Here is a 27193-nt window from a genome sequence, read left to right as displayed (position 1 = left end):
ACTTCAACGTTTTTGCTTTGGCTCCAGCTGGGCAAACGCATCGCGGCCTTCACTCCGCGGTTAAACTGCTGCAGAGTCTGCCACAGAGCGATGGCTGGGACGCTTTGGGATCCATCTCCAACCATGGCACGGCAGTAAGCGCGCACACAGGCGGCTCGTCGACGCTCCCCTGGCAGCGCTGAAGGCAGCGCGCAGGCGCGATCCCGCGGCGCGTGCGCAACGGGGCGCGGAGAACCGAAACTCGGCGGCCGTTCCCGCGCCGTCCTGGAGGGGCGGAGCGGCGCCGTGCGTGGCGGGGGCGGCTCCCCGTCGGCGGGCGGGGCCGCGGAGCGAGAGCGGGGCCATTTCGGCGCGGCAGAGGCCGGGATGCGCGCGGCTCCCCGCGGCACTCAGTCCGCCCGCCGCCGCGCCGAGCCGCCCGCGGGGCTGCCGTGCTGAGCCCGCTCCCGCCGCGCCTCCCGCCCCGCCTCCCGCGCCATGGCGGCCCCCGGCACCGTCGCCTCCGTCATGGCGAGTAAAACCAAGACCAAGAAGAAGCACTTCGTGGCGCAAAAAGTGAAGTTGTTCCGGGCCAGCGACCCGCTGCTCAGCGTCCTCATGTGGGGGGTGAACCACTCGGTAAGTGGCGGGACCGGGGCGGCGGCGGTGCCCGCGGGCGGCGGGAGCTGCCCCGGCCCCTCCCGGGCGGCGGTGCGGAAATGCGCTGCGGTTCCTTCCCTCCTTCCTCCCCCCCACCAAAAACTAAAGCGATGATGATGGAGGAGATTCGCAGCGCGGCGAAGTTCCTCGTCCTCCCGCGGCGGGCTCCGGCGGGGCGCTGCGTGGCTCCGCTCCCCGCTCCCTGTCCGCCCGCGCCCGGCGGAGCGTCACATGGCCGCGGGCGGCGGTCCGGGCGCGCGGCTCTGCGGCGGTGCGGATCGGAGCGGCGGGGTCCGGCGGTTCCCGCAGCCCTCCCTCCCGCCGCCGGCAGCCGCCGAGCCCGACTCGCGCGCTGCGCCCGCCCCGCTGCGGAGCCGCCGTCTTCAGATGCGTCCCCGCGTCGCTCCGTGCCGGAGCTCTCCGGGTGGTTGTCAGCGTGCGATTTACGTGAGGCCGGTTTTGTGGAGGCGATGCGTCGTCTCGGCGTTGCCTTTGTTTCCTACCCATCCAAACCCGCCGCCTGTCTTTGTGCGAGGTTCGGCGGTGCGGTGTCGCTGCGGTGGGGTGACCCCACGGAGGCGGTGGCGCAGCGCTGCCGGCGGGTCGGTGTGAGCGGCGGCATCCTGCGGCACGGGCCGGGAAGGAGCCGAGCTGCTTCGAGCCGCTCGTCGTAGAAACGCACGGGGTGCTGCTGCCGGAATTCGGCCCACGGGATCCTCTTGTCCCTTCCGAAGGCGCGTGGTTATTTTATAGGGACATCCTCCTGCAGGGCAGCAGGCTGGTGGCACCGGGCTGAGATGCTGCTGGATGGAGCAGAGCTGCTCTTGGAGCAGAGCCCACAGTGCTGTGTGCGGCAGCCCCAGCTGTTGCTGTGTGTCTGCTCTGGGCGCAGCAGTGCTCACCGAGGGAAATCCTCTGCCCTCTCCAGGATTGTGCCTAATAACAAAGCAAATAGGGACCAGCGCAGTGCTGTGTGTGGTTCCTGCTGTCCTGTGCCGCTATGAAGTGCACGGCTGGTCCAGTTAGTTGTCATAAAGGCATGCTGCTTTGTATGTGTAAAGCTAAAAGTGGCAAATAGAAGGCCTGGAGTTGGTGAGGGGGGTTGGAAGGGCAGGGCAAGCTGGGGAGTATGGCAAGCTTGGAGAGATGCAGGTTTACCTTTGTATGAAGGAAGCTGGTAGAGTTGAGCATGTGCTATGGATGCTCTGTGATGTCCTCACCTTGCAGCAAGGTGTAACCATGAGTAGTAATGCTTTGGGCCCTTTGGAAACTGTCCCCCACCAAGTCAGGGAGCGTGCAAAAATAACTTGATGTGTCCAAATCTAGGTATCTCTTTGGTTACGAACGCTGCATTGAAGTGCTGTTGGATCCCAGGTTAGGTGCTTAGTGTAACACTGGATACAGCAATGGCTGACAGATGGAAATGAATGCTTGGTGTGATGGAAGCAGCTTCAGTCTGAACTTTGTGCAGGAAAAGCACAGAGCACCTGTGTGCATTCATTGAGGTCAGGAATTAGGCACGCTGATGTTTCTTAGCAAAATAAACAGAAACCCAGAAGAAAAAGTTAGACTAGGAAATGAACATGAATTATAGTTAATGATGATAGTAATTAAATAAACTTAGGACGTAGTATTCATCTGAAAAACCTCATTTAAGGCTGCTTCCAGAGCTACGTGCAGCGACTAATGAGACGGTCTCTGAGCCTTAAAGGCTTGGGAATAAGGATGTGCAGAAAGGGTGGGTCTGAAATGTGGCTCCTGTGTCTCAGCAGAATGTGGCACACACTGGAATAAAGCACTTGGTGAGGATAAAATGGGAAAAGCAGTTTTGTTTTGTTTTTTTCTGTAGGCTTTTTGAGCATAGGGCTGCAGTGCCGACACACTTGATGGCCAGGTTTTCAATTGAAAATCCAAAGATCATCTAAGTGTGAAGAAGAGCCGTATAAAGAAACTGTGACAAGAACTGTTAACCTATCCCTCGTAGAAGGAAATAGGACCTTAGAAGGGAAGTGTTGTGTATCAGCATCACAGCGATAAGGCTTACAGCAAGCGTGTGAATTCCTAATGAGAAGGTCTGCAGGGAGGTGTGCTACCCAGGGCTCCTCAGCAGCACCTCCTCCCCAGCAGGCTGCAAGGAAATGGTTTGATGGCCTTTGAGTAGGACAGAGATGGCAAAATCCTTCTTGGGACTGCAGTCAGGTTCAGGAATAACTTCAGAGGGCACCTGAAGGAAAGCAATGTGTAAACGTTACTCAGATCTTCAGGGGCGTGCAAGTGTGCTCGCATGGAGAGCAAGGCATTCGCTTTTTTGGTATGCTGAAAGATGCTGTTAGGAAACTTTCACAAAGTGAGATGCCAGAAATGAAAGGCAGGCTCTGCTTTCTGCAGCCCGTTGTGGTTGTCCTGTTCCCACTGTTGGTGGGTCTGCTCTCTCATGTTGGCTGGCTGCTTCTGTTAGGAGCTGGTTAGGAAGGCTGGGAATCTGTAGGAAGCTGGGTGTAGCTCCTTCAAAACACACCACCCACAAATATGGGGAAAATACAGCAGTAGGAATGGATTTTAGCTGGCTAGCTTTGAGGTAAAGAAGGAGACGCTGGAGGCCTCACCTTCTGACTGTATGTAGTGGTTAACACAGAAGAGAATGAGAATAATGAATGTGCCAGTATAATAAAAAGAGGCACTAAAACTCAGCCCCTGGAATCTGTGATGGCCATCTGTTTCAGGATGATTACAAGCTGATCTAAACATTTACCAGCGCTTGACTTTGCAGTGGCACTTGCTGCCTAATGAGCGAGTGAAACAATAAGACTGCGTGGATCAAATGCCTTTCTTCTCCCCCAGCATATTTGAAGGCTACATCAGAAAGCGTATATTTTCTGTGGGCGAAGAATTCAACAGATAATCAACTCCAAAATTGCCTTCAACTGCTCACATGAGGCGCCCTGATGCTACTGTTGCACTCTCAGCTCTAATCTGGCTTGATCTTTTTAAGAAAAGTGGAACAACACGAGGACAGCATCATAAAAGGAGTGAAAGCTGTGGAGCTCTGCTGTCTGCCAGCGTGACATCTTTACTGCTAGAGCTGGACACGGGGAGGATAAAACCAGCGGGACAAGGAAGTGTGGCTTTCCCCCTCCTGTGTCCCAGTATCTGTGCCATCACATCACACCTGTAGTTGTGCAGAGATACAAAATAAATACAGGATAGGTTATGCCCTCTGCAATAAGAACCACTGGCTTATGTTTATCATAGCTAAGAAAACCGCGTGGCGTTTGCTACTGGTTATACATCCGTGGAACTTACTGCACTTGGGGAACTTCTGGCTCCGGATTTTTTTTGTATGCTTTGAAATGATGGAGGAGTTGAACCCCGAGGATGTGGAATTGTGGGGCTGATTCATGGCATCGGCTGCGAGCGCAGCAGACTGGCTGGGAGCTGCAGAAGGGCAGGGCTGCCCGTGGGTGATGTTGTCAGCTCTGTGGCTGGTGTTTACATTAACGCAGGGCATCACTGCTGCAAATGTGCTCCGATGGCGGTTTTTCAAAGTGAGTGAGGCAGAGTAATGAAACTTGAGTTATTGATCTCAGAGTCAACTCCAGGTTTTTTAACAGCGAGCTGGAAAAAAACAACCCTCCTTATGAATTGTTTAATAGAGGCGGTGGTAGATTATGTGGGAGAAGGCACTTTCTAAGAAGCAGTGAGAACCGACGTCTTAAAAAGCATTGATTACAGCAGAGCAGATAATAAAGCAATTAAAACTATTTTTGAAAAGTCATCTGGGCGCTCAGCCCAGATGTTTGTATATAGAAGGAAGTAGAACAGGAAGAGCTATTTACTGAGAGCTCCGTTCTTTTCTGGGTGTTAAGCTGTGTGTTGCTGCTCAAGTCCACTTAATATTGTTTTTGGCATCTGCGTGGACAGGCTCTGCTAAAAATACAAATTGCAGATATTTATTGTGATTGGATTAAAGGTAGCGAACGGTCTGATGTGAAATAAAGGCGGGAGTGATACTTGGTGTGTGTGTCCTCTGAACTACTGAAAGGGAAACGTGCAATAGCTGCTGCTGGGGTGAGACAGGAAGGGAGATGGAAGGAGATCTCGCAGCAGTTTCTAAACTGTGCTGTGTAGTTTCTTCCTCTCTGCAGCGTAAGGTGCTGCAGAAATGAGGAGGTTCTTCTGCCTACGAGGTTTTGAAACGGAGTTTCATTAACCGCAACAAGGAGGGATGGGCAATGTTCAGCAAAGTAAACGGGCAACGCAGATTGGTTTTGCTGACTCAGCTGAGTCATCTTATTTGAGTATCGTGATGGCTTGAAAGAAATTCTGTGGTGGATTGTATCAGAACTTCTTGTTCATTAAAGCAGTGTGTTATGCCTGCTGGCTACAGGCTAATAGATAGTTATTCACCTCTATACTTCAGGGTGATGAGCTCTGTTTACTCTAACTCCCACCTGTTTTGCAGTACCTGCTGCACACGCTCATTCCGTGCTTTTTGTGATGCAGAGCTCCATAGGCTATCTGTGCAGTATGGAGCTACCCCAGACCTCAGGAATAAGATGGAACTAACTGCTATTTACTGATCTTGAGTTTAATCTTGCCCAGCCTCTCAGACCTGTAGTCATGTTGGCTCGAAGATGTCTTGATTTGTTGAAAGGTCAGTGTTGTTGAGCAGTGGCATTTTAAAGACTTGAGAGAAGTATGCATTTGTCTTTGCTTTCTCCTGTTTTTTAAGTGATCGAGTTCTTTTGTGGGTAACTGAATTCCAGTAAGAGTTCATTGATTTATACTTACTGCTACGTCTCATTTCCATGTTGCTCTGTTTTCTAGCCTTGATGCTTGCTATTTAGGTGCCTAACAAAAGCCCTGCTTTGTCTTCCTTCCTTTTCACTGTTGGTGAGGTGCATCTTCTTTTGCAAAAGAACTGCAACAGTGTTTTTAAAAATGTTGCTGCTACTGGATGGTAATGAGAAATCTTGTTAGCTTTCAAGGTTTGCGTCCTGGAACCATGGTGCAATGGACTAGCTTTGAATTGTTGGGATGGTAACTCCTTGAACGCGGTTTGCTATGTGAACGTCTGTCTGATTGTAGAATCCGGGCTCTATAGGAAGATCATAAGTTAATTAGTTTTGTGCTGAGAGAGAGAGTGCTTAATAATGGTGTTGTGAAAATTGTTGGAAGCGGCTGAATGCTGTAGCGATGGGTGTCACAAACTGAAAAGGAAACATTGGATCTATCATCAAAGAGCGGAGTTGAATCGTTTGCAGTAGAAATACTTCTGGCTATGCACCTTTTGGAATGCTTAGTTTTCATCACGCTTGGTGAACTACCACCTTGTGTACTGAGACAAGGTAATTAGTCTAATCCAGCTCTTGGGATAACGTTTTAAGTTCCCAAGGCAACCTTAACAATCTTAAGATGGCTGTGAGCATATACATGATCCCTTTAGATTCTAAGAGAAAATTGAAAGCAACAAATGGAAGTTTTGCTTATTGGAAACCCTGTGGAGCTCTGCAGTGGGGCTGGGATTTGCAGAACCACCCTGTTACCATCTGAACAAAGACACTGAATCCCATTTTTCCCAGGCTCCCCCCTTGGTGTCCCTGCTATGTGCTAGCTCGCCTCTCACAATCCTGCTGTTCCTGTTTGTGCATCTTATCAATCGTGTCTTTGCCATTCCAGCCTTCCTGGTTGACAGGCTCAGCCATATCTGCTTTTCCTGATCAGTAATTATTCAGCTACAAACTAACAGCCCAGCAAAAATATACGTTCAATTCTGAGATGTACCGTCATGCTCAGAATTCATCATGTAGCCATTCAAACAGCGGTGCCAGCACGGAATGTGGTGAAGCAGAATAGGTGGAGCAAAGCTGTTGCTTTGTAAGGAAGTGCCAATTTACACTAGAATAAGGTTAGTCAAACCACAACCTCTGAAATTGCTGCTGGACTTGTTTCTGCTCTTTGGCACTGAGCTGATCATGGAGTTCATTTCGGGCAATGCACTAGAGGGGAAACTACATTATTCACTCTCCCGTATTAGGGTGGTTGGTTTTTTTTAGCTGAATAAGCCATATCCCTGAGTGTCAGTCCCAGCTTGAAAGAGGAGCTGCAAATGCTTTGTAATAGTGGAGTGTGAAGGCTGGGTTTGTTGCTTAGGACAATTGGTGGGACTCTTTGCTCTGGTTTGTGCTCTTCAGTTTCCCTATCAGCAGTTCACTTTCACATTTGGAGGCAAACCGTTGCACCTAGTCAAAATACTTGAGAGCCCTCACTGTGGAAGCCTTTCCAATTACTTTAACCTTCTTAAGCGTGCGTTTGGGCATGTATTTTGTAAGGGACACAGCAATTCGTTATACCTGTCAGTTTCCTTGGTCTTATGGAAGACACCGAGGCATCTAAGCTTTCAATTTCGATCTGGGTAGATGACAGAAAAGCTGCAGTGGCTTCCTAGTGGCTGCAGTTTTTGAAGCTGCTCTTAGATGTAAATGACAATGGCCAGAAGACTTTCTCAGCAATAATTCATGAGAATCCTATCTTAAAGATTCTCTTGAGTATTATTAAGCCTGTGGTTATAGCAGTCCCCCTTTTTGGAGGGAGAACTATCTTGGTTGGCCTGAGACTAGCCTGAAGAAGGCAGCTTAATAAGAGTCTTATTATACTGAGCTGAAACCGAGCAATATCTGATTAGCTTGGTGCCAAGCCTCCATAACTCTGTTACCAAAACTAATAGCACTTCTACAGTACCCTTTATCTAGGGGAGGCGCATCATGGTGCAAGGTAGGCTTACAGCTGCTTTGCAGTGGTTTGTTCTGCTTTGATCGTACTGCACAGTCTATTGTAGACCAATTGCAAGATCATTTGGGTAACCAAAAATGTTGCTGTAGTTACAGGCTGGGTTTCTGTTTGTTGCGTGTACTGATTTTCTTTCTCGGTGCTGTAAACTGCTGTTAGAGAGGATTTTATGGTATTCTGCTGTAGTGTGGCCCTAAGCATGGGCTGGGTTCTGGATGAAATCTTCCTAAAGGAGCTCATGGATGTGTATATTAAGAATGCAATTGCCATGGTGTGTGAATCAGACGTTATGGTAGGCTGTGTCTGAAAAACCACTAGATCTGTGTAACAAAAGCAAGGTTGCTAGTCAAGTCTTTCTGAATTTCTGTGTTTTGATTTAAATCTAGAGCCAGATCTGGGTGATCCAATTGCAAATGACCAAAAATTGGGAGGGTGTTTGAATGAAGAGTGGGATTTTTTAAAGACTTTGATGTTGCAATCCTAAGAATTCTTTATTGTAAACAGCTGCTGGTGGATGAGGTTACTTTTCTGCTTCTGTGTAATTTTGAGAGGAGCAGAAAGAACACTTGGATTCAGATGATCGGTCTGAAAACTTACATCTCTTTAATAGACCTTCCCTATTTTACAAAGCATGATTTTGTTTAGCAGGTGATAAAAGCCATCACTCAGATCCTCTTCATAATTTCTTCTCTGTTGTTTGTACTTGTCACGTGCTGTTCTGTTTCCAGGGGTTTCCCGTGCCTTTTCCAGTTGTGAACAAAAATCACGTGGTCTGTTCCAGACTTTGCTTATAAAGCCTACAGATACACAACTGCACTTTTTGAGATGGCATGCAAATCAGCTCTCGATTTGTAAGATACGTATTAGAGGCTGCCTGGTAGAAGCAGTGGTAGCACTTAAAAGCTCACGCTTGAAATATAAAGGTTTTTACTGTCAGGCCTCTGAGAGGGAAGTACTTACTAAACATATTCTCTGTGGGCTACTCGGAATGTGTGGTCGTGCTTCTGGGAAAGATAACAGCCTAAAACACACTGACTTCACTGGGAAAACCCATGCCCAGCCCCACAGCCCAGCGATGGAAGCCCAGGGGGGTGACTCAGGGCTGAGCTGCAGCCGAGCCCTGCCAGACCCAGCTGGTGCCTCATGGTGGGTTGGGGGCTGGCTGCTTCCCACACCCAGTGCTTTTTCCCCTGTTGCAAAGTTCAGGCTGGTGGAGGAGGGGGGATGAGATTTTCTGGCGCAGTTGTTCTTCCTGGGCCTGAGCAGAATCATCAGTGCAGTGGGATTTCAGTCTGACTCATGCTGCACTTGCGGCCTGCAGTGAGCCAGGCAGCCTTCTGCTTGTGCACAGCGAGCACAACCAAACACACACAGCTCTTTCTGGAGTTTACCGCTTGTCTTTTATAGGCTGGAGGAAAAATAATTTCCAGAAATGGAGTCTTGGTGCTTGTTAACACCTAGCAGCTTACAGACAAAGTCTTGCAACCTCTGTTCTCTGCAGCCTTTGCCCGTTCTGTAGATGCTGCATGCTTCTGATGCAACAGTTTCCCCAGCTGTTATTTTGGTCTTCAGCTGATTCAACAATGCTGCTTTCTCCTTCCTACCTATGGCTGCCGATAGTTAGAGCAGATTCTTTCACTAGGGCAAGCTGTGCCCCAGGGCTGTGCTGGTGCAGGGATGTAATAAGGTTCAGATGTCTCTTGGCTCACACTCCCGCCCTCTTCCCACTGAAGCTAGCATCCCTGCCTATGGCAATGCAAAACAGCATTCAAATCTGGAGCATCTTGAATTGTGCCCGTGTTCTGCATCATCTTTGTGGTGGAAGGGGCAGGATTTCCTTTTCTACATCTCCCAGTACCACTGGTCAGGGATTTTCCCCCAAGTACAGTGTTAGCTGTGGCTAGCAGTGCTCGTCTTCTCTTGAAAAGCAAACCAGTTACTTCTCAGAATCTTCTTTGTGCTTGCTGATTCTTTCTGAGAAGGTATATTGCAAATTTCTCCTTGGAAGCTGTTGGGATGTTTTTAATATAAAAAGGAGCATGAATCTTCTGTGTTTACTTGTTATGTGTTGAACTTGCAAGTCATGGTCTTTGGGAAGAGTTAACTTGGGAGACTAAGCTAATTCATTTCTAATTAATGTTAACATGGCAAGCACTGTCTAAATAATACTAATAAAAAGAAAAAGCCCAGGCTCTTTGAAAAAAGGACATAGGTCTGATTGTGTAGTTCTCAAGATGGAAATTGTGTTGCCACGTGTCTGTACAGGATTTTGAAGTGCAAAGATCTCCCTGCTTTTCTGTAACTTGTTGCTGCAAACTGATTGAACTACTGATGCTAGCTGGCGTGTGTCACTTGGAAGAGGTTTAATACTTACATCTTTGGGTAGGTGGAAGAAATAAGAGAAGTGAGATAGAAGAGCATGTAGCTTCCTGCTTTACAGTATTTACCATTACCTTCCTAGCTGACAAATTTGTCTGAGAATTGGTTTGTTCTGTTCCTACCAGTTACGTTTTGCATCTTCCCTCCCCATTTGATAGACTAAGAAAGTGAACCCTGAAGTAAGCTTTTCATCTGTGTTGCATTTTACCTTCCATTTTCACTTCCATTTCTCTGGAGGTATGTTCTAGTCTTGGCAGCTCAAGAACTCTGCTGTTCAAATAAACGCTTTGCATCTGCTGTTGAAAAGAGTCTTCAAGAGCTTTACCATCCTGAGAATTGCACTGTTAACATGGCAAATTGTGTAAGAAGAAATAATACTGAGACTCTCACCTTGCACAGCGATGAGAGGGTAAATGTTAGAAGTGGAAGTCCTTGTTTGGCTCTTGTGAAAAATGTGATTGACTGTTGAAGTGAGTTGGTTATAAGCAGAAATTAGGAGTTTGGGGGGGGTAAGGGGGGGGAAACCTTGTAATATTGCTGTTTACTCGTGTCGTTCTAACCATGCTTTTGGACTTCTGAAGATCTGTTCAGACATCCTGTTAATTACCATGGAAGCTTCTGAAAGGTGGTCAGATTTTACAGAAGATGGATTTGATGATCAAGATCCTGTATTAAAGCTATCTTCTCCCACCTCCCTCTCTATTCTGTTTTGTGTTGCTGTTGGCAAGCTCACTGGAGTCACTCTGAGCGTGCAAGTCTTACGACACAAACTTCTGTTTTCCTAATTCGTGTACTTACAAAATGCTGATGAGAGCCTTCCATTTTTTTTCCTAATCCTGTTTCACTGAACAGCAAATTGAAGCCTGCCTCAAAATGAAGTTTGTTACCGCATCGCGCTTCCTAGACACCACAGCAGGTATCCAGAGCCTTGTGCTGTGATTCTCTTGCACCCAGTTTTTCCTTACTGGGCTGTAGTATGTGCTGATAGCACTTATTCAATTGGTTGCATTTTGCCCTTGTGCCATTGATGCATTGAACATTTGAAACAAAATTTTGTGGATTGTAGCCTGCAAATACTTAATTGGTGAAAATGATCTCTTAGTTACTGAAATGTGTTCAGTTCAGGAAGTCGAAACCCGCTGTAGTGCTGCTGTTGATGCAGTGGTCATGCAGTCTATAGCTACAACTTGTGCCAACCTCCTTCATCCTTTAAAAGCACGCGTGTCTCTTAGTGATCTGTCAGTATTGGCCAAGCTTTCAGATCTAACAGCCTGGAGCTGGAGGTGGGGCAGACAGGAGCGTGCAGCCACATTAGCTGTGGCTTGGAGGGTTTTGCCATTGCAGTGGCTTTTCCACTGAGGCTTTGGAGATTATTATTTTTTTTTCCAACAAGTCTGACAAACCAGGAATAAAAATGCTCAGCTGTTTGACTCTGTGACCATAAAATACACAGTGTGCTGTGAGTCACAGCAGTGCCGCTGCAGAACTGAGGGCAGCTTGCAATTTAATGTTTCTTTTTTAGGAACAGACTAGTCAAAAAATGGGCATTGTTGAATCTTACTGTACCCCTCCAGGACAGAGGAGATCGTTTTCTGCCTGATTAACCAACTGCTTTGTTGAGTGTTTCCTGAAGCCTTGATCCTGCGCATTTGCATATATTTGCTGGAGTAATGCTAGTGGGAAAGTGAGATCTGCCATGTAACCTGCTGCCTCTGGGCACACTGCATGGCCAGCAGTTGGTACATGGTCACACAGTGCAGGGTAGGTGTCTGTGCCTGGGCTGCTCACACTGGCTCAAGGAATGGGTAGTGAAATTCACTCTTAAATGTTTACAAGGTGACTAATCAGATAGTGATGCTTATCATGTGGGTATCTCAAATTTTGGAGTTGTTCGGTAATTCCCACCAGAAGTTTGAGAGCAGCAAAAAAAAATGGTGCAAGACTTGCTTCAATTCTGAGCTAAGCTAACAACTAAGGATGATTCTCTTTAATTGCAATTAACTATCCAGACAATGGCTGCAGAATAACGTAGAATCATAGAATGGCCTGGGTTGAAAAGAACCTCAAAGATCCAACTCATGGCAGGGTCACCAACCACTAGACCAGACTGCCCAGAGCCACATCCAGCCTGGCCTCGAATGCCTCCAGGGAGAAGTAGCATTGCTTTATTGGAAATATAAAATATTTTGTGTTAATATAAACAAGTGGCATTGTCCTTGTCTTTTAGATCCTGTGCTGTTAAACAGAAGGTATTTAATTAATGTTGATAACTTTGCATGGTGATTTAGAATCGTAGCATAAAATCATTTAATAATGAACTATTTCAATTGTTTATTATTGTGTTTTTTTTTCTACCTCCAAAGAGTGCTTAAGTTGGGGAAGCACAGTAGTGAATGTGAAGCCAGCAAAGCTGCAGTGCTGTGTGCTTTGGGGAGCAGCTGTGCTTTGTGATGTCTGCTTGAGATGGGGACTGAGGCATGGCTCCAGTCCCTGGAAATTAGCATTGTGTGAAGCAGGGAAGGAGCAGAGATGTGAGACGTGATGCAAGTTGGTTTAGTTTAAAATAACTTCCAAAATGACTTAATTCTCCTCGTGGCCTTTTTAAGCACTGGTGGTAGCAATTAGTGGGCAGGAGAACATGCTGTGAGTCGAGCTGTGTTACTCTTTACTGCTAAGGGTTTTTTCCTTGCTGCAAATGTTAACCAAACAGAAATGGAGAGGAAGTGGAGGTGTGCAATCTGTGTTATTTTTAAACTGGAATGCAGATGGACCAAATCCATAGTAACTTTTCTGGATCTTGGAAACGCTTCTGTTTGTACCAGTGGCAGAGACTGACACCAGGGCTCTTGCTGAACCAAACAATCAATGTGTTAAACTTAATCCATCTCAGAATGCAGCATTCACTGCTCTGGCTTTTGCAGCAGTCGTACAGAAACCTCAGTCTGCTTTCCTGAATCTTAGCATGAATGTAGCAGCTCTTGCCCTCTAGTTTTGAATGTGCATTGCCTTCCAATTCTGTGTCTGTGGCCCTGTCAGGTCTGTGACTGCTGGAGGAAATCCTTCCTGTGAGTGACGAGTGATGCTTATTATACAAGTACTGATTTGCCGGACACACTGGTAGCTTGCTTGCATTTCCATGTGCTGTGGGAATCTGAGTGTGTATAGGAGTCCTGGAGAGGATAACTTTAATACGGCTGTGATGTGTTGCTTCACTTCTGTCCCCTTCTAGCAGCAGTAGCTCAGGTTTTTTCCTTTCAGTTTTTTCGTTGTCCTCAATATCGTACCCCTGGCTGAGCCGTTTAACTTATCGGTTCAGCAGGGAAAGCTGGTTGGGGAGGAGAAGATACTTCTAGGAAAGCAAGTAGTTGTTTTCTGGAGGAATCTGGTGGTGCAGAAGGTATAGCAGAGCAGGCCTGCAGGGCGAGATGAGCAGCTGGAAGTGGGTCTGGTCCCCTCCCCAGGTGAGCAGGTGCTTGATTTGGATGGTTTCCCTTCAATCTCATTCTTTCCAGTTTTAACCTCACTCCAGCTGGGTATGCTTCCAAACTCTCACAGCAGTATTATTCTGTAGTTGTCTCAAGCAAGCAGGTGTAATATTTACATGAGTAAAAATCTCTTCTTGAAGTGACATACATTTTTCTGTACAGTGACCACACGTTGCTATGTGCTTTGTGGTACATCTAATATCAGCTTACTGAAAACTTCACTACTGCATCTATTGCTATCCAGTGCACTGATTTAAGTGGTGTTTGTTGAGACTGGCATAAGACTCTTATCTCTGTCACTCCAGCAGAAGATGTACTTTGAATTCAAGTGACTGTTCTGCTAGCAAGCTGCTTTTGCAGCTGGTCTTTTCTTAGGTGGGCTTTCCACCAAGCTGTGTCTAGTCAGTATGAGTCGCAGTTGATCCCAGCACTACCTGTGATGGAAGGTAAAAGGATGAATGCCCGTAGTTGAGCCTTTCCCAGCTGCATCTGTTTCTAATAACAGGAGGCCCGGTGCCTCCTGCTTAGTTCATGCTGGCTCTAGTGTTTGCCTGATCATCCAGTAAATCAATTCTGCTTGCCAAAAGACCAGAAAGTAATCTGGTAAAAAGGCTAGTTTGAGCTTTAGGCTTTTTTGTTCTTGCTTTTCCTGGGATCATAGATGGGACCAGTTTGTTTTCTGATAAAGCAGAGGTGGTGGAGAAAGGCAGGGGATGGAGGCTGCTGTACTTGCTAAGTGATAAGCTGTGTAGTTCATCTCAGCCACAAAGCAAAAGGCTGTAAAACCCAAGCCTGGGCTGTGGGCTGCTGCTTGGGTTGGTTCCGCCAAGTGGGCTCCAAAAGAGCCTACAAATGCTGGGGTAGGAGTGCAGGAGCTGGTGCTTGTGCAGACATGGGCAGCCCCGGAGCTGCAGCCAGTGGAGCATGAGCAGAGTGAATGCTGTAGTCCTGTGTTGTATGGCAAAGTCTGAATTTAGAATTCTTCTGAGAGAGAATTGGTCTGACAGTGAGCATTTTCACTTCTCACTCTGTTAGGCTTCAATACATCAAGCCCGATACTTGACAGTACTTGGGTGCTAGTGTGCTTTCACCACCAGATTTCAGGCTGTGCATGAGTTGTGGTGCATCTGCTCTGTGCACTGTTCTAGCTCTTCCTGTTTTAGTGACAGCAAACCCTAGTTTGGGCCCGAGGCATCTTCAGAGCTGAAAGGGCTCTGCATGGAACTTGTGCATCGAATACTCAGAGTATACAGAGTATAATACAGAGTATTCAGAACCAGAGTGCTAGTTTTTCAGTTCTGTGTTTTGTTTGTGGTTTTTTAGCTTGTTTCATTGCTAACCTTTCTACCACAGCTCTTTGCAAGAGTTGTTTGGGCCTACCCTGTAGGCTTTTTTTTTGTATCCTGGGTATTCTCTGATATCTTAAATCAGTAATATATGTTTCTGAAAGTCTCTAGAGACAACTGGAACTGGAGGCATATATAGGTGTTCTTGGGAGGTGTAACACTCCTGGTGTTCTCAGAATGCAGACAAGATACATCATCTCATATTGATGCATCATAAAACTGTTACTGTAATTGCTTTTCAGGCTTCCTCCGCCTCTCAGCATTTCCCATGCAGTGCTACCCTGAGAGCTGTCCCTTGTTGCATCTTACGGCTCTGCAAAGCAGTGAACTTCAATGAAGCTGTTAAACAAGAATTCTGATGCTTGGCTATACCTGTAGAAAGGACTTGAGTTTTATCTTCTTAGGCTGTACAGAATACATGAATTCAGATCTTGGTTCTAGCTATGGTTTGTTCGTGTTAGGCATCACCAGTGCCTCGCTTTCCTATGGCCGAAGAAACTTGGAAGTACGACGGATAGCTGCTGCTTTGCAAAATGTTCTCTTGGTGACACAAAGTACGTCTGGCTGTGTCTGTGAAGTGCAAATAGAATAGCAGTGCTGAGGTAGCCACTCCTTGTATGCCTAACAGAACTGTAAATACCCTACTGAAACGGGAGAGTGCCATATTCACATGCAGCCTGGTAATTTCAGCAGGCATGAAACGCTGTCAGCTGTCTTGGCAGATGGCCAGGGACGCAGGAGGCTCCTGGAAAGCTTCCAGGTGCTAATAGAGTGCATTTTGATTAAATTTAACCGTGGCCACTGACTCTGAGTCGGTGTGTTTCTGTGTGTTAAAATGTGCGAGTGAGAGGATGTAGCCCATTGCATTATGTTTCCTTGGGTACCACGCGCAGTCAAAACAACCTGGATATTTCAGAAGCTATAAAATATTTGTCAACGGCCTCATCCTCCCAGCAAGCACTGCTGCATTCGTTATGAAGTCTGTTTTATTGCTGGTGTGATGAACTGTTTAACCAAACAAAAATTCCAGTGTTGCAGGTTTGTGGTGTGATATCCTTGGCCTTTGGCAGGACGTTGGTGGTGCAGGTTGGCTGTGAGCCTGCTGGATCTCTTATTGTCCCAGCTGTTCTACTGCTGATGCAGTGGCAGCGACAAAGTGGAATGGTGGGGTCAGCCCTCATGGTTCGGAATGTGTACATAAATGGAAGAACGTATTAAAGCGAGGCAGCAGAATGATGTTATTCTTTGTTTAATGAAACAAGAAATGGAGAACTTCAGACACAAAACTGAAATGTTTGGACTCCAAAGAGTAAATGCATAAGATCTGTGAGGCTGCTGTCAGAGATGTAGGTGGTTATGTACAAGTGCCTTCCTGTTAAAATACTTGCAAATGGTTCTTATTCTGATACCATAACTAGTTTGGGAGAGGGGGGAAGTAGATTACTGTAGTAATCTGCAGGAGTGCTCCCATGATTGCTGAATGGATGTGGGATTAGTCCAGCTCTCTGTGTAGAAGTGTATTAGGAGTTCCTTGCATGAAGGGGTCAAGGAGTCAATCTAATTGAATGCAGGAGTGATGAAAGGTGAGGTAATGCTGTCTCTGGAAGACATTTCAGACAGCTGATGCAGGAATGTTGTAGGTGTCTATGAAGTGAGTTGGCATGCATCAGCCACGTTTGTGTAAAGGCAGGTGTCTGAGGAGCCTTCAGATGAAGCTCTCTTTAAAGGAAATAAAAGTTGTGTGTCTGAATGATACGAAAACTTAATTAGGTTTATAGCACTTGCTCAGCTTTTGTTTCTGATTACTTGTATGTAATTGCATCATCACCTCAGTTCTGTCACTGTACTGTATGAAGAAGTCTCCCAACATCATCAAACTGCCCTTATAATTCCCCCAGCCTTGTTAAAATCTGCATTAAAATTGCCGTGTTTTAGTGCACGGTTACATAGGCTGCATTTCTTAGTGTGGCGATCTGATCTTTTAAGTTACTGCTTTTTATTCATGAAAAGGATCTGTCTGGTTCATTACTGCATTTTTCTGGTCTTACTTCTGATCCTTGTGCTGATTATTAAAATTAATTTCCGAGTTGCCTTGCAAATTAGTGTTGGAGGTGAGCAGATAGGCTTTTATTTGTGTGATCAGGCTGCTCAGCTCTACTCAACTCCATTGCACCTCTGATGAGACTACAGCAGTATGGAGCACATCCTTGAGCAAGACTCTTTGCTCAGCATTTTTTATTTTGACAAGGTGAGTCGAGGCTGTACAGTGAAGGGAGCTGATGGTGTGCAAAGCAGTAGCCTGGCTGGTAGGGGAATAGGTAGCTGGGAATACATGCTGTGCATGCATGGGGTTAGAAAAATTACATTCTGTTGAGACTAAGGCAATTAAAACTGAGGCTAAGGGAGGTGAAAACAAGGGAGCTTCATTTTGTCAGTCACGGAAAAAAACTTGCAGCTGAGTGACTTTGCTGCTGTGATGTGAACACCGTGTAGACGTTTATTTCAGTGTGGCTTAAAATCAATGTCCTACTGCTTGTCTGAAGAAATACTTAACACTTGGAAGCCAAGCATGAATTTTACTTGTATGCTAAAAGTGCCAAGTGTTGTTAATCTTATTTCAAACACTGGGTTGCTTTTGGAGTTGTTATTTGTTTGTTTTGGGGGGGGTGATTTTAATAATAACTGTGTTTGGTTTTAGTGTTTGTGAGTCTCCTCTGTGCCTAGTGGGTGAAGCAGTGCCCATCTAACTCTGGATATCTAAGAAACTGTTCTGAAATAGACGAACCTTCTTGTGAGCACCTCTATTCCAGACACTGACGGAACTAGTTCTATAGCTATTGCAAAGATAACGTTATGGAATAAGTTATACATGTTAGAACCTCTCTTCTGTGTAAGAAGCGGTGCACAATGGAGGCATGGCACTGTTCAGGTCTGTTTAGCTCTTGCCTACTGTTTGTTCAGTGCTGGTTTTTGGGTTGAGGTAGTTGTGTCCCCAAAAGACTTATCAAAAAAGGAGCTTTTTCTTGCAGTATGTACAGAACATATCATTAAAAATATTTGCTTTTTAAGGCATCTTCAGTGAGACTTTTATAAGTTTTTTTTTCTACAGTAATTATATTGGAAAATATTGAGCTGTGCTTTTCTGTCCCATATAGCCGTAAAGCCATACGTGAATTGTCCCAGATGTTGTGCATTGCTGTGACGTATGTCCCTTACTTCTAATTTCTGCTGCTCACATCCAGTTATTCAGGGTATCTGACCAAAATAAAAATGTTGAGTAACTTGCATCTCATCAGCTTTAGTTGTACAAACAGGTTCATCTTGTTTACTTAAATTACTGATTTATGTAACTTTCAAATCTGTCAAGTAATCCATTTTAAGTGTTCTAAGCAAAAACTCCTCAGGTGCAGGAGAGCCTCAACTGCAGAATTGTGCATATGGAACAGTACGTATTAAAGGATCAGGTTAAAGATAAGCAGCTACTAATTCTTTTAGGAAATGCTTCAGTTCAAAATCTGTATAAATCTAATCTTCAGAATTAAATACAGCAAATGTCTGCTGAAAATGTTAATAGTCTGCTCGCTCTTAGACTTCTTGTATGTTTAAGCCAGGATCTTGACTCACTTGTTTATTTTTTAAAGGCCAGTTGCCTGCTGTTGTACAATGCTGACTCCTCTCTGCTTGAGGCTTGGCTAAGGGATGTATGGCTGCAAGATGAAGGACGATCCCGCCCTTTTTGGATGCATGGTGCTGATCAGTGACAGGAATGCCGTGAAAAGATGGACTTATCATGGAAGAAAAATGGGTTTCTTGCGCTGGCAGGGAGATGGTCTGCTCTCAGGAATGGCAGTATATTGGACACAAATGGTTTCGCAGCTGCACTTGATTCTCAGCCTGCAATTAATGTGAGCTGTTCACCTGAGCTTGAGCTGCTGTGCGCTGCCGGCTCCTGGTGCAAGCTGTTGGCTGAGCACTAGCTCTGATGTCTGTGTGCTGGATTGCTGTCTGTGGGACTGCTTTCTGTTTCCTGTGGTGGAGATGGTGGTGTTGTTTTTTAAACTAGTGCTCAGATGTAGCAGTTACCGCGACACTTTCCATGTCTCCATTTCAGAAGGATAAGGAGAAGGGCTCTGTTTGCTTTTCACTCATTTCTCTGCTGCAGAACGCTGCCTTGCAGTTGTTTCCCGGTAGCAGGTTGGGTTTGTAAACAAAGTTAAGTTTGTGCAGTTGGTCAAGAAAATTCACATGGGCCCTGTCTACATGTCAATCTGTGTGAACATGTTTACTTTCAGTGAAGTACTCTAGTCTGGGACTCAGACTGTGAACTTTGGGGTTGGTGTTCTGTACTAATTCAGGTACAAATGACTGATGTGAAAACTAGATGTATTGTAGGGAGTTGGTTAACAAATAAAGCTCAGCTATCACATAAATTACTGTCCACTTTTTTTTGTTTGAGAGCTGTAAAACTGACTTTATCAAATCCATGTTTGTCTTTCGGTTTTCAGCCCTGTTTTATTAAGAGACCGAGTCTCAGAATTGAAGAATAAGTAGAAGTGTCTGTGTAACACCAGTACTGTGTGCCAGCTGCACTTACTACGCCGTTGTCATCACATGGAATGACTCAAATGATGAGAGCAGACTAGTTTGTATTTCTTCTAAGAAAGGTTTGAGTGTCTCTGATGTGTACATCATCACACACTGTGTCAAGGTCTCTCATTCTAAAAGATGGTATTAAAAGTGGATGTGGGGGAAAAAAAAAAAAAAAGCAACTAAACACACCAAAAACCTAATGAAGAAAATAACCAGACAGCTCTCTAAGGCTTGCAACTCTCGAGATGACATGGAGATGGATGTATATGACACAGAGATGTATTGAGGCTGACCGTAACTGTTCAAGACTGAGATATTAGAGGTATGCCAACATGCAGCGGAGTCTTACAAGCCGTTGTTGTGAAGTACTAGGAGAGGAATAAAGGGCAAACCAAACAAGGTTGCTGCAGCACTGTGTAAGTCCAGCCTGCATCTGCATCTTGCAGGCTACAGTCCTTATCTCTGTCAAGAACTGTAGTAAAGCTCACTCTGCTTTGAGATGAGGGCAATGGGGGTGATCAGAAACATGGAACAGCTTTGATGCAAAGAGTTGTCTAATAAGTTGAGACCCTTTGTGCTAGAAAAAGATGACTGAAAGAAATGTTGTAAGTCAATAGCAAAAGTGAGGATTGGATATGCAACTTCTACCTTTTTCCATGCAAGATGTGGGAGTTGGGTTCAAACTGAACAGGCAGCGGTTCTTGCAGGGAGGAATCAAGCTCATTGCTGAAGGGTTTTGTGGATGCTACGAATTTACATAAATTCAAGGTTACTTACAGTGGCTGAGTGCTGATAAGCCCGCCCCACTGAGTGTTAGTAAATGCATAGCAACTATGTTCTGTGCTGCATTGGAGAGTGGGGAGTCACTGCTATACAGAGAGCTGGGCTGGGGGGCTTTCAGCTGAGCCACAGCACGTGCTTTTATGTTGTGCTCTGGTTGGTATGTGACAGTATCACATCCAGGACCGCTGAGGAGGCCTGGGGGCACATCTTTGCAGTAGCTTAAGATTACTTTGATGTTTCTGCTTCATTTTAGAAGGTGAGTGCAGAATGGTGGGATTCTGTACCTTTGCACTATATCATTCAAGTTTGTCTAAAATGTATCGGATATGACACAATTACTGTGATCTTGGAGTCTCAATTTTCAGTTCTTAGATAATAGAAGTGTTTTAATATTTGATCACAAATTGTTGATATGCTGGACTTTGCCTATGATGTAAGAAGAGCACTGGTTTTTAAGTTGTCAAGGTGACGAACATCTGCTTTACTGATGATTAGTTATTGCTGTATCAGTTCATAATGTGTATTTTCTCTATTTCTTCAATTTACTGCAGTATGATTACAGTAGAAACCTGATTGAATTCTAATGATCTTGCTGAATTTGAAAACAGTCTGCATGTAGTGCTAGCTCTGTTTTTACTTGCTGTAAGGGCTTTTCTGGCTAGTTCTTTGCAGTTTGTTATGTATTTCATATTTGTTTCTAAAATAGTCTGAATACAAACACCTCTGACCAACACACAGTGCAGTGTGTAGTTACTTGTATGAGCTCACACAGAGGATGCTGTTCTGATGTAACTTAATGTTCCCTTCCTCAGTTTAACCTGTGAGACTTCAATCAGTTTTGTTAGATACTGTACAAAGGGTTCGTAACTGGGCAAGGGAGGCAACTGATAATCAAGGTCTGTGTTGAGTTCTTGCTTTACCATCTAATCTTCGTGCTTTCAGTTGTTCACGCAGATAATCGAAATGCTGAACCTTGCTTTTCCTTGTAATAGGGTGGGCGGAGGGAAAGCTTTGCTGAAGAGTTTATTGTAAGAAGTAAATCTTGCTTTTGTCCTTGGCACGCCACCTCAGCTGAAATTAAAGATTGCTTCCTTGATTGGAGTAATACGAGCAGCAGCTCGGTTAATAGCTTTTTCATACATGGGATTTTTACAGTCAAGCTTCAGACCTTCGTGTGAAGCATGATCGTGGTGTCACCCAGCAGTGACCGGCTGCTTGCTTTTATAGACTGCTGCCTTCCTTCGGTGTATTGGTATTTCTCTTGCTACATTAGCGCCATTCTCTTTTTCTTTCTGAAATAGTAACTAAAACCTGATCTTGCATGGAATATCGCTGTGATTTGCTTTGTCTTAAGAGGTGGCTAAGAATGAGCTGCAGTTTTGTTTTCTTTCCCTAAAGCTTTTAGCCGAGGAGATGAATAAAGTAGCAAGTTATGAGAAGACTAAAGCTGCCACTTGTTCCATTTGAGACTTAATGGGGAAAAAAGGCCAAAGTAAAATAAAAATTACAAGTGCTTGAGATGGACAGTGTAATCTTTTCACAGTATCTTAACAGACAGTAAAACTGCTTTGAAGCTTGTATGGGCTTTAATAGATCTGAGTGGAGTTACTAATCTGATGTGGGCGGCATTAAATATCAGTGCATTACAGGAAAGTGGTTACTTCTGTATAATGTGTGGTGTGTTCAGCCAAAGGCTTCCTGGTTAGCGTGCTCTTGTCATTTAGATGGAAGCTTTTTATTGTTGACAGAAATACTTTATTTCAATCACAGAATATAATTTGACAATGTAAACCCTTACAAAGTCTCCTGGAGCACCTAAATTGTGCCTTATCGATAAAGGCGCTCAATTAAATCGAACTTATGGGAAAAGACAGCTTGAAAGATGTTAATGATGTACTCAACATAAAACCTCTTAGTTCTCCCTAGTATTTCTGTATGTGCTATCAGTCACAAATACCCTTCCATGTATTCTCTCATGCCTGTCTATAGCTATGTTGGGAGAAGATGAAAATATGTTTCTTTTTCTTCCTAAGTCAACTTCTGCTGAAACCAATGTGTACTGGAACCACAGCCTTCTTCCCACCTGTACTTGTAAGTCTTTGTGTCCATTATCTCTCCCTAGCAGTGAGCTTGTCTGTTCCTTGTCCATGTGCCCATTCCAAATTCTAACAAATTTTAGAATGGAACTGTAGTAAAATGTCTTAAAGCTTTTCTTAGTTTTCTCTTAATAAGAACCAGCATGAGTCTGATGGAACTGCCCATGTTCAGAAGTATATTCTGACTTGAGATGCAATGTGTGATACAAGTATTCTGCCAGCTGTTGGGATGAATTCCTCAGTGCTGCATCGTGTGCTGCATGGGAATGCACTATTGACTTCAGTCTGGATTGTGCTGGAGAACAGACCTGAGAACTCATTTAACTCATTAGGATAGAAGCAGCCTTCATGCTTTTCCTCCCCTTTTGTGAACTGAAGCAACTCACAGGGAGGAGAATGAGGCCTGTGGCTGGAAGCAGGCGGGAGGGAGCAGCATTGGCCCCTCGGGGTGCTCTGAGCTGTTATATTGACCCCATAAAGTGCCCTGAGCCATGCTCTGCAAATCCAGCTGGATTGTAAGAAATTTAGGACCTTCTGAAGTCTGGAGTCAAACTGCTGCTAAAAGTCAAAACCAAACATGTTATATAGCCCAAAAACAGCAGGAATAGCTGTAAGTGCCTCCCAGAATGAAAAATACTTGTGCTTTGCAGGGAGAGAAAATAATGAAGTGTGGTAGTGCTTTGGAAATTAAATTAACTTTTATAATTAAATATTTGATAAATTATCTATTTAAAACTTGCTTTTGCCTTCAGCCTGCTAGAACTCTTAAGTGTTGTGCCAGAGATGGGGAATTACTGACGTGGGGAGCTTAGGTATCAAAGCAGTGCACTGGGCAGTGTTTTGAGTTGAGTGATGGAGTGATGAAATGGCAGCAGTGGGTCCTTCCACAGCCCATGTGCTCAAATGCAAGCTACCACAAGGCTGCAAGAGCACTGTGCTCATCCAAATAAATGGCAAACGCTGTCTAATTTCAGCACAGACCCATAAGCTAGTGCAAGCAGGCTATTGGGAGGTGCGGCAGGGGATGGCTGCCATGTCCCCTTCTCTTGGTGCTGCAGGAAGCACAGGTTTCAGTTTGTGTCTGACAGACAAAACTCTGTCACCGTGGTTGTCTGCAAGTTGTAATTATTCACTGAAATACCTGTAACAAATGGCAGTTACTAAATATGTCAGTAAAATGCTTTTCCATTCTTTATTGCAGTATTTGTATCTTACAAATTCCAGTGCAGCTAGCAAACTGAAGTGTGAAGAGAATGTCAGCAACGTGAAATGCCTGTAATTTGTTACTTGCAGAACAGCCTACCTGTCTGAAACAGATTGTTTAGCACAGTTTAAATGAAAAATTGCACTGCCAGAAGAAAGAATGGAGATTTTATTCTTTAATTAGGTTCATCAATTGCATTTGGTTGGTTGATAGGTACATGGGTAACTGGATTAAGTTGAGCAGTTTAGTTTATATTTACAGATTTAGAATGTGCAGTGCTTTCACAATAAAGCTGTAGTTCAGCTCCCTTTGCCTTCTCTTTTGCCCCTTTTGTTGTTGTCTGCTTTGTGTGTACTGTGAAGCTGTTTAATTTCTGCCATGCAAAGCTGGCTGATGCTATTCCTGCATCTGAGAGGCAGATGTAAGAACCAGGTGGCTGCTGCTACACGTCTGAAGGAAGCTGAGGAGGTTGTTCCAGGGCAACCTCCAGTGGTTTTGTGCACACTGAGCAGAGTGGGGCAATGCAGTTTTCTGGTTGGATTGGGCATTCCAAGGATTTGTTTCAGTTCTGGAGGTCGTATGACCTTGAGGGTTGTATGCATTACATTTAGGAAACGCTTCTGTAGTCATATTGTCCATAGCATAGAGCTTTTTAAGTACATGGAATGAGAAAATACATTAAAGGTCTTATCTGCTCTGTACTGCTTATGACCCTACTAGTAGCTGCCCAGCAGAGCTGCTGGTTTAAACCTGCTGGTATAAAAGCAAGCACACAGCAAACCAGCTGCCTTCCTTTCCTCTTGCCTTTTGCTTCCACCTCCCCCAAGTCTGTATATCTGAGTGTTGATTTGAAGAAAGCTGGATGATTTCACATGGAGCTTCATGGGGATAGGGTTCCTTTTGCGGGCATCTATTTCCCTGAAGCAAACAAGAACAAAATAGGAAATCTAGTCATACCTACTTGTGGTTTTGTGTTTGTTTGTTTTTTTTTTTAAAGGCTCCAAATTAATCCTGTTATATCCAGAAAATTACTGAATGCACAAGGCAAATGTGGCCTAAAGCTTTAGGACACAGGCAAGGGTTAGATAAGGGTTGGTAACTTTCAACTGGTGCTGTTGCTTTAAATTTCAGTAATAACAGGGCTTTGTGTACTGTGTGTTCCAATTGTCAGTTCTTTCTTTAGATTTCTCAACAGTAGAAACAGTTTATCTTGTCTTGGTGTGGCAATCTTACTTTAGAAGATGGAAATCTTTTAAACTCTTGCAACTATAGCATCTTAGAGACCCGTGTATCGAGAGAGAGTTAGACAAAGCAGAAGGTGGGGGAAGTGCTTGCTGTAAAACAGTGCAGAAATGAAACGCAACAAGCTGTGGCTGTCTGCCTTCAGTACATGCTAGAGCTGGCTAGAAGCATGTGTTCATTAACCCAGCTGCTGGTGCTGTTTTTCTAGCAAGCCCAAGAATCTAAGCCTGTAGCAATAAAGGTGTGACAGCACAGCTAAAATGTTTTTGACTCTGTAAATGGTCATGTAAATTCGTTTTAGTTCAAGTTGTAGGAAGCATTGTTGTAGAAATGGATGCTGAAGGCTTGATCCAACGTCCCGTTCAATCAATGGGGCTGATGTTCTAATGGAACTTTGTTCCTCACTGCCTATTTGCTGGTGGGTATGGAGACAGAAAGGCCTTGGTTTCCTCCCATCACAATGCACATCTGTCTTCTTGTCCCAGATATGACTACACTACCAAAAACGCAGTTAGAAGCCTTGATGGGACCCATGCTTTGAATTGTACAGTCACAGATCAGCTGAGGTGGCAGGGTCCTCTGGATCCACCTGGCCCAGTGTGTGCTGAAGCAGGGCTACCCAGAGCAGGGTGCCCAGGCGGCTTCAGAAGATGTCCAAGGAGGAAGGCTGGACAAGATGCTTAGGGCAAAGCATGGCTTGGATGCACAGCTGCTGTGTTCATTGCGGAGGTGTGAAGGCATATTCCTGATGCGCATCTCCTGTGGCATGACCTGCACCTGTACTACCCCCCAGCCCCTGCATCACTAAATGCCTGCAGCCCTGCTGGTCACTCAAGCAAGCTATCATATCCTGCACTACATGGTTAAAAAACATTTAAAACAATACAATACACCCTGCTTCTTTGCGAGCAATCATCATCTGTTCTTTAATATTCCAAAAAGCAAGGAAAGTCTTTAAATTCCCAGTGTTTTACGAACTTGTGCATATGCCTGCGTGCACTCTGATATACAGAAGAAAATAGCATTGTGGAGAGTATCTTTAGCTGCTGGCAAATGAAAATGGTAGCTCACGCTCAAATATCAACAAAGATGAACGTGTACAGCGTAAATCAGGATTTTTCACTGATGCATCCCTTCATGTTACACCCCTGGCCTTTTTGTTTTGCCCAACAAAAGTCTCTGTTCTGAAAGAGGCTCTTTACTGATGTGTTGATCTTTTATCAGTATTGAGCTTCAAGACTTCAGTTTGCTCATTGGGACATCCCCGTTGAGTTTTTCATTTTGAAGTAGTGTATGTGTTCTACGGGGGATTTAGAGGCAGAGGCGAGAGGATAAAACCCAAGGTGTTCTATGCTTTGTATCTCCTTTCTGTAGCAAAACAAGGCTAGAGAAAAGCTTGAAAATATCTTAGAGCCTTAAGCCTTTAAGCTCATCTAGGTGTGACCTCTGTAATCACTTGAAAAAGCTGTGGAGTTGTGGAGATTTGTAACAGAGGTGCTGTGATTGATATACATTTAGTCTGAATAGAAATGTAGATAGTAAGGACCATCCATAGAAGACAGCAGAATAAAGGGTTAAAAGCTGGGCTGTGTTGTTAACCAGGGGCACGGTTCCTAGCTGTAAAAGCTGAGGAATGTGTTGTTTATGTCAGGACCAAAAGGCCAAAAGGAAGGCTCTGGTGGGTAGTTGCCAGACTGCATCCCCAGGAATTGCAATGAAGTTACTGCATATCCCCTATGCTGTTCCATTTCCTGTTGACTGTGGAGGAAAACAAATGTATATTGCAAATGGGGAAGAGGATGATGGGCACACAGCCTGACCTAGCAGCTACAGAAACTGAAATCAAAGGGATTTTTTGAGACAAAAGACTACCCAGAATCAATTAGTGACTCCTGAAGGATATACAGGGTCTGTCAAAAATAAAGTCTTTACCACCAATCAAAATAACTCAGAAATTTCAGGAGGCCAAGACAAGCACATTTTTCCCTGTGGCAAAACTGTATGGTGTTCACAGCATCTGGGTGCTAAGGAGTGTGGGGGAGGGAGAGAGTGAAATCAGAGTGGGAAGGCATAAAGTCAATTTGCTTTTATGTGTATACATTTAGTATGACACTAATTTTCCTACAGAAGCTTTCTTAAAGATGGTGAACATGTAACTTGTTTCCATTTTATTATTGTTTACAGCTGATGTCGTGAAATTGGTTTGTTAAAAATAGGTTGAAGCTCCCACCTTTATGAAGAGAAAAACAGTATTGGGTGTCTTTACTCATGAAACCTACTTTGTGCCAGCAGCAAGGTGGGTTTACTGCAGGGTTTGTAAGAAGTGTGAGTTTTATTACACAGAGAAGGAAATTACCTTACGTTTTTGAGTTCTCTGTCATGCTGGTGGTACTTAGTGCAGGGAAGTATGTGTCCTGTAGGAGAGACTGGCATTTCCTCTGGGACTTGTAAGGATGTTCCTACTGATAACAGGCTGCAGTCATTCATGACCCTCATCCTTCATGTCACATCTCTGCCTTCCTCATCCAGGGATAGGCCACTCTGGTGCTCCTGGAGAAAGAATATTGCTGAGCATTCCAGATTTATCCTAACCACACTCGTGATGATGAGCTGAAGCTAAGAGCACGTAGGTTGTTGCCT

At 44.8% G+C, this 27193-nt stretch overlaps 1 protein-coding gene across 2 annotated transcripts in view; it reads left to right on the top strand.

Moving 5' to 3' along the window:
- The first annotated feature begins 329 nt into the window (after positions 1-329).
- Positions 330-27193, top strand: part of PIP4K2A (phosphatidylinositol-5-phosphate 4-kinase type 2 alpha) — a 95168-nt gene continuing 68304 nt past the window's right edge. For both annotated transcript variants that reach the window (XM_072329630.1, XM_072329629.1), the window contains exon 1: positions 330-618. In XM_072329630.1, coding sequence (XP_072185731.1) covers positions 478-618 — 141 coding nt within the window. In that variant the 5' untranslated portion in view covers positions 330-477. The remainder of the gene's footprint in view (positions 619-27193) is intronic.

The sequence above is a fragment of the Excalfactoria chinensis genome, chromosome 2, assembly GCF_039878825.1.
Source record: "Excalfactoria chinensis isolate bCotChi1 chromosome 2, bCotChi1.hap2, whole genome shotgun sequence".
Classification (NCBI taxonomy): Eukaryota; Metazoa; Chordata; class Aves; order Galliformes; family Phasianidae; genus Excalfactoria; species Excalfactoria chinensis.
The sequence above is the reverse complement of the archived record's forward strand: the minus strand, read 5'-3'. Positions and strand labels throughout refer to the sequence as shown.